Here is a 10233-nt window from a genome sequence, read left to right on the forward strand (position 1 = left end):
ACGTTATGAATACAACGTAGAAAGTAACCAACTTTTATTTATTTATTTATTTTATTTACAAACAGAATATTTTGAAATACATTGTTCTCTTTTATCTCCAATAAAATCAGTAACCAGTGGCAACAGTTTACCCCTCTAGAGGGCAACTGTCTGGATGGGCACCCACCTTTTCCAGACAACATATTCTATGTCACCTACTGAATTTAAAGCCACAGTTCTTTCCTTTTAAAACATCCTCGAGGATATATATGTGTACTGTGCATCCTGGAGATACAGATGCATTCCGGCTATCTGGGATTTGTGGTTCTGCACCAGTTGGACGCTGATTTCCCTCTTGCGCATTTGCGCCTCTGATCCAGCGTGGATAACACCGCTCCTGCTGCTGTTGTGGCATATTAGGGAGCTAATCTGCACCGGGTTAAAGGATATCTAGGGAGCATTAGGGGTGGGCATAGCAATTAAGGGCTTTGACATTGTGCAGGGGAGCTGGGAGGCGCCAGGAATATTTTGCAGGCTGATATATAAGACCGGTTGGATGAGTGCGCACAGCACCTGGTCTGTTTGGAGAGATCCCAGGTGACATTTACTGAAGGGAATCTGAGAGGGTTTTGTTTATGAATTTGGCAAATTTCTCCTACTATCCAGGTATGTGTACCATGACGGTGGATTCACAGCATTCCCCCAATGAGGCTTCTAGCCCCATGGGAAGCTCCCCCAACATGTCCATGGATTCTCCAGGGTCCGTTAGAGTCAAGGAGGGGGTTTCAATCAAGTCCGAGCCCAAGGGGAGCTGCAGCCCGGCTGGTGAGGTCAGTGTTGGCCACCAAGATGAGCACCTCCAAGCTTCTGGGGGAAGGAGAAGAAAGCGTCCAGTCCAGCGGGGAAAGCCACCCTACAGCTACATCGCCCTCATTGCCATGGCCATAGCCAATTCTCCAGAGAGGAAGCTGACCCTAGGGGGGATTTACAAGTTCATCATGGAGAGGTTCCCCTTCTACAGAGAGAACTCCAAGAAATGGCAGAACTCCATCAGACACAACTTAACCCTCAATGATTGCTTTGTGAAGATCCCCAGAGAGCCGGGTCACCCTGGGAAGGGCAACTACTGGACCCTGGACCCAGCAGCAGAGGACATGTTCGACAATGGGAGCTTCCTAAGGAGGAGAAAGAGGTTCAAGAGGACAGATATCACCACCTACCCGGGATACATGCAGAACAGCAGCGCTTTTACTCCCACCCCAGCTGGAAGACCTTCCTTTCCTAACAGCCTCTATGCCAGTGCTGGATCTGGGTACAACCACCAGGTACACCCCACATCCCACCACCCAGCAATGATCCATCACTACCAGGCGCCTGGAGGCCCTGGCCAAGCGCAGCACAGGATGTTCAGCATAGACAGTTTGATGATGCAACCGTCTCCTGGCTCAGAACTCAACCACCACTCAATGGGTTTGAATGGGGACCTTGAGAATATGGGTAACAGCTGTTCTGTTGGGGACCTCTCGTGCTTCCAGACCCAACCAGTCAGCCCTACAGGCGTAGGGTCTCTCATAAACAGATCGACCAACTCAATTTCATCCAATTTAGCCTATTCTTACTCGTCATCTCCACCTCACATCTCTGTTCCCCAGGCCAGTTATTCCCCCACAAATTCCCAGATATATGGCACCCCCAACAGACTGTCCATGAGGCCTGGGACCTGTATCGGACACACAGAACAGCTCCTGACGTTACCCACTCCTCAGATGAATGGAGTTTGCCAATATAACAACAATTCCTACATGAGACAAGCCAACTTTTCTTCCGGGCTAGAAAGATACATGTAGATCTTAGTAACTTGTTATTGTTTCCGTGGACTTGAGACATTCCAGAACTATAAACTTATCTCACTCCAGATGTATGTCAATGCTACAGTTGTTGCTCTTATATACAATGCAATGCACTGGATACATCAGTGTCATCTGTTAGTCACCTGGGGACTTGGTGATGTTTCATTCATGCTGTTACTGTCAATTCGATTGTAGCAAATCAGAGCACAGACCTGACTGATCTCTATCTCCCTGTGTAAATGTCACATTCACTCTCTAGTAGAAATGTATTACATGGTGTGAACATATCAGGGTTAGACAAGCCTCATTGTGACACGGCTTATGGTGCCTGCTTGATCTCCAGATGCTGTTGAAGTACAAGTCACAGCATGCTGTGACTTGTAGTTCCACACCAGTTAGAAAGAGCCACCAGCTACCAAGAAGTATACTGGTGTGTGTATGTATGTATGTATGTATGTATGTATGTATGTATGTATCTATACACCTCCTATTTGTAGTTACATTGTGTTACAATACCATTGGATTTAGTTTACCATGTACATGTAGCTCTACACCAGATGTGGAACCACAGGGTCTCTCTCTCTCTCTCTCTCTCTCTCTCTCTCTCTCTCTCTCTCTCTCTCTCTCTCTCTCTCTCTCTCTCTCTCTCTCTCTCTCTCTCTTTCTCTCTCTCTCTTTCTCTCTCTCATATACAGTATATTTATTTTGAAATAAGTGCAAACAGTTGTGTAGATCAGAGTTTCCCAATCTCTGCCACTACAGTTATAGTATTAAGGCTATTAGCTATGCAATTTGATTTAATCATCTGTACTCAGGCATATAGATAGATAGATAGATAGATAGATAGATAGACACAGAGTACCACTGCACTTGCCATTCCTATGAATGGGGAGCAAACAGCACTCGCCATTCCCAGGTTGGGGTGAAAGTGGCCTGTGACCACATGCTCTAATAAATACAAATACAGGGGCTCAACACTCACCACAATAAACTAACTCACCTTAATATACAAATAATCAAATAAAAAAAATAATGTTTAGTTCAATGATTAGTTCATGAATGAATCAATGCATTTAAACTTGTAGCCCATCGCCAAGGGACCCCATTTCACTGCAAGTACTTGATCAATTCATGAACTAAAACTCCATTATTTATTTATTTGATTATTTGTATATTAAGGTAAGTTAGTTAATTGTGGCGATTGTTGAGACCCTGTATTTGTTTAAATATATATATATATATATATATATATATATATATATATACACAGTTTATATATATTCTCCTTACAACTTGGACTGTAATGGCGGCATTTGGGGACATCTAGTGCAGATTAAACACACACACACACACACACGTGAGATTACATTAAACTTTCTGTGCAACTGTAGTTTACACTGAATTTTCTGTTTTCTAAATATTAAATCTTCTAATGGTGTGTACACCTGGCGCGATATGCAGCTGACGATATTAATGCAGATATTACTGAGCGGGGTGTGGGGGGGCTAGTGGGAGCAATGCTGCATTGTGCAGAATGAGCCTCCTTATGATATAGTAGAGATACACTGTGCTGCACAGGCTATTTCTACCTTTAATACCAACCGCGCAGGGTGTCGGTATCACAAACCCCCTTAACACTGTGCAATTATACAAACTGTCCGTAAGATTTTGAGTATATCATAAAAATCGTAAGGAATAAGTAGCCAAAATCGCACCGTGTGTACACACCATAAGTTTCCATCTGGATGTCCAGTTGGTGTTATTGATTTTCACAGTAACCCCTCACACTGTAATATAGGCCTATTCTGTAAAGCTGGGTATATACTGGGCGATATGGCATCCAGTCAGATGGATTGGACCAGAATATCACCTATATCGCTCTGTGTGTATGTGCGATATGTGCGCTTCCGTGTTCACTGGAGACAACGCTAGGTTTGATGGGCTGCACAACAAATTTAGTCACATCGCTAGTGACAACATGCATGTTAATGAAGGACGGAACAGTGGTCACTGCTACCTTCATTGACAACGCTCCAGTGATCTCAGATGATGGGGATGTTGGAACAGCTCCCCGTCGCTCCAGCATGTACTCGACTTAACTCCTGTGGAACTACAAGACCCAGCAACTTGCCCATCTTTTTTGTATATTCTACATCATATGCAGCAAGATCACTGTAAAACATTTCTCCAGTAATGTATGCATCAGCATTGTCTATGGACAGATGGTCAATTGTAAGCATTATAGGAAATTTGAATAACAAATAAATTTGCAATGTTTTTTTTTATTGTCTATAAATGGTCTCAACTCTTATTTTATCTGTCGTTAACACCATTTCATATAATTGTACATGTTATGAATTTCCATTTTCTCCAGTGTTTTTTATTTTTTTCTCTTTCTTTGTCAAGGAACTCATTTCAGTGCAAAGTGTTGCTGCACTGATGTGAGTGCCGCCGCGCCGGTGTGTCGCCTCACTAATGTGTTGCTGCGCTGATGTGTTGGCGCACTGTTGTTTTCTAGGCACATGTTATTGGTTAACACCATAGTCAAACATTGCTAATATTCCTGTGCACATCTATTGGAAATGAGTAGTATTTAATGATCTCATGGGTTTTAAAGTGCGTTCCACGGTCTGTTCATAACGAACATGCTGAAATCATTTCCCCCCTTCTTACTGATAGTTGTTAAACAGCTATATGAACTAATAATAAACTATTTTTTTAAACTATCCGTCAAAGCCCCCCCTTCCCCCCATTTAGTAAATTTCCACTTATTCCCAATCACTTTGTCTATATGTTACTTATTCTGGTTCACTCGCAAAGGCAAATTCCTTCTCAAATGGACAAAACCACGTGCACTGCAGGTGAGGCAGATGTAACATGAGCAGAGAGAGTTAGATTTGGGTGAGTTATTTTGTTTCTGTGCAGGAAAAATACAGACTGCTTTATTTTTACACTGCAATATAAATCTCACTTTGAAGTAAAACCCCACCCAAATCTACTTCTCTCTGCACATTACATCTGCCCCACCTGCAGTGCACATGGTTTTGTCCATTTAAGAAGGAATTTGCCTTTGTGAGTGAACCAGAATAAGGGCCTATTTCTCACCCCACTTTTTTTCTTTGTATTTCTCATTCCTCATTTTACCTTGTCTCCATGTCCCCAACTTATTTGCCCTCCTGCTTTGTCTGCATCTCTACCTCTTCTTTCAACACGCCTTTGAGTTTTTCGCCGGCATTTCTAGCTTGCTGATGCAGGATGAGAACTCTGGCAATTGGTGGACCTGGGGCCCCATTCAGACATAATTGCTGGGCCGGGACTTCATACAGCCAGCGTTCAATTAAGCTGCCACCAGCTACAGTGAATTCCCGCTCACTGTGCATATGGATGTGTACGGCTACACATCCGTGTGCAGCCGGGTTGGGATCATTTGGTCTACAGCATGATGGTCGACACTTATTAGGTCGACACCATTAGGTCAACATGGGAAAAGGTCGACATTGGTCTAGGTCGACATGAAAAAATGTCAACATGGTTCTAGGTTGAAAGGTCATTAGTTCGACAGGTCAAAGGCCGACATGTTTTTTCTTTTACAGTTTAAAGGGCACCGCATCCCCTCGCAACGCTCGCTGCGCTCGCAATGTGTCGGGCACACTATTTTATTCTCCCACCACACCCTAGTGGATGGTAGGGCATGAAATACCGCCTGTCGGCACATGTCGGCTCAAAAAACAGTGAAAAACTCCATGTCGACCTTTTGACTGTAGACCTAGACACTGTCAAACTAACGACCTGTCGAACTAATGACCTGTCAACCTAGAACCATGTCGACCTTTTCCTATGTCGACCTAGAGCCATGTCGACCTTTTCCCATGTTGACCTAATGGTGTCGACCTAATGACTGTCTACCATCATGCTGTAGACCAAATGACCGCATCCCGTGCAGCCGTGCAAACATGTCCAAAACCCAGCGTAACAGGATCACCATCCAATCATTTTTACACTGGGCACAAGTCATCGCAGGGTCAGAGTAGCCAGGGACTTACTCAGCAGTGTGATGGTAAAAGGTATACCTGGCCCGGAGCTCAGACACAATTAGCATATTCCCGGACACTCCCAGCATTATTCTGGCACGCCTGTGCTTGTTTTAGCACTCAAATGACACGGCCAATTGCCACCCCCAGGGCACCTACTTCCTGATAATCCAGAGGTGGACAATAAGCGGCTCTCCAGCTGCTGATGAACTACACATCCCAGCATGCCTTGCCTTAGTTTTGCTATTTGGCCATGCTGAAACTGATGTAAGGCATGCTGGGATGTGTAGTTCCTTGACAGCTGGAGGGCCACTTATTGCCCACCCCTGTGATAATCACCTTGCGTACAGCCAGTGCTGTGAATAAGGAGCAGGCTTTCATCACAAGACGGCATTGGCACCAGTGGTGTAAGTTTGTCCCAGTGGCCCAGAGGCAAGATAAATATTGCCTAATAGTTCAGTAGTAAGTGTCTGTCTCCAGCAAGACAGGTCATGGGTTCTAATACAGGGTGTGCCATATCGACAGCTTTCAATTAACTGATTAAAACTTGCAGGGGGGAGAGGTGCCCCCTTGGGAGCAGGAGACCGGCAGCAGATGACTCCCAGAGTTACACCTCTGATTGGTACACTAAATGCCAGCATCCCTACAGCATCCTGCACAGGGTGATATATAATAATGTACAGGGCCAGTGCAGGGCTTCTCTGCACCCTAGGCAAAAGTTCAACCTACTGCCCCCCCCCCCATACTGCCACCAATACCCACTTTCCAACACCTTAAGGCATTCTTGCCTAACATTCTGGAATGGCAGTGAGGCTCCCAAAAAATCAGTTGGTCCTCCCAACCCCCCGGGAAGGTGGACATGTCCCCTACTTTCTCTGTAGGCCTCCCTTTGCCACCAACAACAGAGTACAAGGAGGAGGGGGCAGCAAGGTAGGGAAAAATGCTCCAAGGGAAAGTATGGTGGTGAGGTCTTACTTAGAGGTTCCACAGCCGCCACCTGCATTAAGTACAACAAGGATCCTCACAGACACCATTGATTTTTTGATTTTTTTTAGGGCCATGGTGGGAATAGAACCCATGACCTCAGTGCTGTGAGGCAGTAATGCTAACCACTACACCATCCATACTGCCCTGTGATTGTATGATGTGCGGAGCGTGAGCAGCTGTCCGCACTCTTCCAGTATGTGTACTTGTGTATATGTGGGAGGGGAAGGGCGCCACTACATGAGCTTGCCCGGGTGCCAAATCTCTACCCTACAACTCTGTCTGCACCCATTATAGATATGCCAATGGTGTGGACTCTTACATTCCTTTTAGAACATGACTCGTGTAGTAAACAGACTGACACATTGTTTATTATATGTACTAATTCTGTAATCTTATTATATTGTAATCAGGGCATAAAGTGCTCATGCAGAGGTGGGGGAACTCATTTCTCTATGCTACCTAATTACACCCCATCCCCTCCCCCCATTAGGCAGAGACAGGGCCATTGGTAGGGGTGCCGGACGCGGACCCGTTGTTGGGATCCCAACTGTCAAAACGCAAACAGACGGGTTATCCGACGGCCACCCACTATTTTCCCTCGTGGGGGTCCATGACCCCCATAGAGGAAGAATACAATAGGTGGCAAGCGTAGCGAGCCTCCGTGCCCGCAGCATGGCGAGCACAGCGAGCCCGCAAGGGGCTTTGTCGCGCTCACCATGCTGTCTGATTCCGGCCAGTCGGGATCCTGACGTCGGGCTAATGACTGTCGGAACCCTATACCACACCCATTGGTAGGGTTTATGGCATTCCCCTGCACACTAGAATGCTTTTCTGTACGAAGTAAGAGGTGGTGGAACTCAGTTCCACCCTGTTCCCCCTCACTTTAACTCCTGTTCCCCCTCACTTTAACTCCTGATTGCAATATTGATTACAAGTTCTTAAACTGAAAAGGTCGGTATTAATCACAGGGTACCGTAGATCATGCCTGCTAACATGCCCCGTAACCGTGTTCGGCTGTGTTAATTGTACAGAACTTACCTAATCCACCTAATCAACATCTGCAATCCGATGAACAGTCGCGATGGTCATCTGCAGAACTCGCAGCTTACTCAGACTGTCTACATTGTCGGGTCCTGGAAGTAAAAATACGGAACCTAAGCTCGACTGCTTCCAGTTGATAGGTCTACAGCAGGGATAAGGAACCTTTGGCCCTCCAGCTGTTGTTGAACTACACATCCCAGAATGCCCTGCTTCAGTTTTGCTATTTGGCCATGTTAAAACTGTTGCAGGGCATGCTGGGATGTGTAGTTCAACAACAGCTGAAGGGCCAAAGGTTCCCCATCCCTGGTCTCCAGTGTCTAGATCATAGGTGTCAAACACAAGGCCCGCGGGCCAATTCCAGCCCGCCAGACCTCGTCATGTGGCCCGCGCGAGGAGATAGCACACAGGGGCAGTGTGTCTAAAACAGGAGTGCTGCGGGCCGCGTCCGCCTTACCTGTTCCTCCACTGTCGGCGGCCATGTTCCTGTAGGCACATATGTATGCGGCTACAGAAACATGGCCGCCGGCCTCCACGGCTGCGTGGAGGAGGGCCCGGCCGCCTGTTCCCTCTGATGCCCGGCAGTGACAGACACTGGGTGGGGACGTCATGACGATGACGCCGCCCGCCCATGCGTCTGTAGAGAAGTAGGAGCAGGCAGGGAAGCTGGACCGGGAGTCGGGGACAGTGTGGCCGCAGCAAGCAGTGAAGAAAAGCTGGAAGCCGCAGCAGCTGCAGGACAGACGGAGAAACAGTAAATGAGGATGAGGATCACACTCACAATAAAAAAAATATATATATATCTGCTGTTTCCTGAGGTGTCCCCGTGTATAATAATAATAATGCCATGACACCACAGGCTGCTCCTCCTGTATAATCATTTGTGTGTCATGGCATTACTTTTATTATATTATACAGGGGGAGCAGTCTGTGGTGTCATGGCATTATTATTATACAGGGGGAGCAGCCTGTGGTGTCATGGCATTCATTTTATATTATACAGGGGGAGCAGCCTGTGGTGTCATGGCATTATAATTATACAGGGGGACCTACAGATACAACCGGCCCTTTGAGGGTGACCAAACTGCTGATGCGGCCCCCGATGAATTTGAGTTTGACACCCCTGGTCTAGATAGTCAGTCAATAGGTCTAGCCCAATAGGTTGAAAGGTTAAAATGTCGACATATAAAAGGTAGACACATGACAAGGTCAACATTAGTTTTTCATCATTTTTTTTAAACCGACTTGTTCTTACTTCACCATCTATGTCGGCATAGAGGGAGAATATAATAGTGTGCCGAGCCCGAAGCATGGCTAGTGTATGTGCTACATTAATCGGGGGTCCGTGTTGACCATTGACACCCTAAAAATTATGTGAAAAGCTCATGTCGACCTTTTCACGTGTCTACCTTTTTCAACTTTTTAACCATGTCGACCTTTTGACCCTGATGACCTATTGACCTTGTCGACCTATTGCATCTCTGCCTTTGGGGTAGACCTATTGACTGTCTATCTAATAATTCACACCAGGCTTGGCACGTCTAAAGACTGGAGGCAACAAGCTCCTGTTTTGAAGAATAGTCTCAATCAGGGCTGTCTCTAACGACAGTATAGGGTAAATGGGCATGTGGCCAATAGCCCCCCTCTCCCACCGCACATCTGCTGCTGCTGATAGCTTGCATGTTATTGGTCGCCCCCCTGGCTGTGCAGCCAACCTGAGAAGCCAGAAGCAGGGCCACCTTATTTGGGGTTGCAGCGGCTGTGTGTGAAGTCGCTCAGCCGCTGCGGCACTCCCCCAAACAGTCCAGAAACTCCTTCATTGTCCGGACCACGCCTCCACAACGCTGCCGCAGAGAAAACCCTTGTTGCTGCCCCGTCACCAGCTCCCGCCAACCCTTAGACTGTGGTCGCATTTATCGCATGTGCAGATTGCAAAAAAATTGGCAAATAGCAATTTTGGTCATTTGCGTCCCTTACTGAATTAGGCCCCATGAGCGATATCATCGTGTATATATAACCTTGAACTGCTGGCCGACAATATTGAGCACACACACTGAATGATGTCATTAATGATATTGTTCAGTGATGTCACTGGGTCCCTAGTGCGACAATTGCATGATTTACATAGCAAAACGACAAACAGTGATGTCGTCCAGTGTGTGTGTGTGTATGTGTGTGTGTATGTGTGTGTGCGCGTGACTTTATCCCAAACTTCAACCATTTTTCTAGCTATGACTGAACACCTGCTGTACGTATACTGAATACCCTAGCTCTTATGTTGCACAATAGTGAATGTTTTGGGAAAAATAACAGAATATATGGCACCTCCTCTTTACATCCGTGGAGTG

The 10233-nt window shown here is 46.2% G+C and overlaps 1 protein-coding gene across 1 annotated transcript; it reads left to right on the forward strand.

The window, feature by feature from the left end:
• Positions 1-614: 614 nt before the first annotated feature.
• On the forward strand, positions 615-1826 carry LOC146027131 (forkhead box protein E4-like). Its single transcript, XM_083158098.1, has one exon. The coding sequence runs from the start codon at positions 615-617 to the stop codon at positions 1824-1826; it is 1212 nt and encodes a 403-aa protein (XP_083014224.1).
• The last annotated feature ends 8407 nt before the right edge of the window (positions 1827-10233 follow it).

This window comes from Crinia signifera, chromosome 8, assembly GCF_055691185.1.
Source record: "Crinia signifera chromosome 8, ASM5569118v1, whole genome shotgun sequence".
Taxonomy (NCBI): Eukaryota; Metazoa; Chordata; class Amphibia; order Anura; family Myobatrachidae; genus Crinia; species Crinia signifera.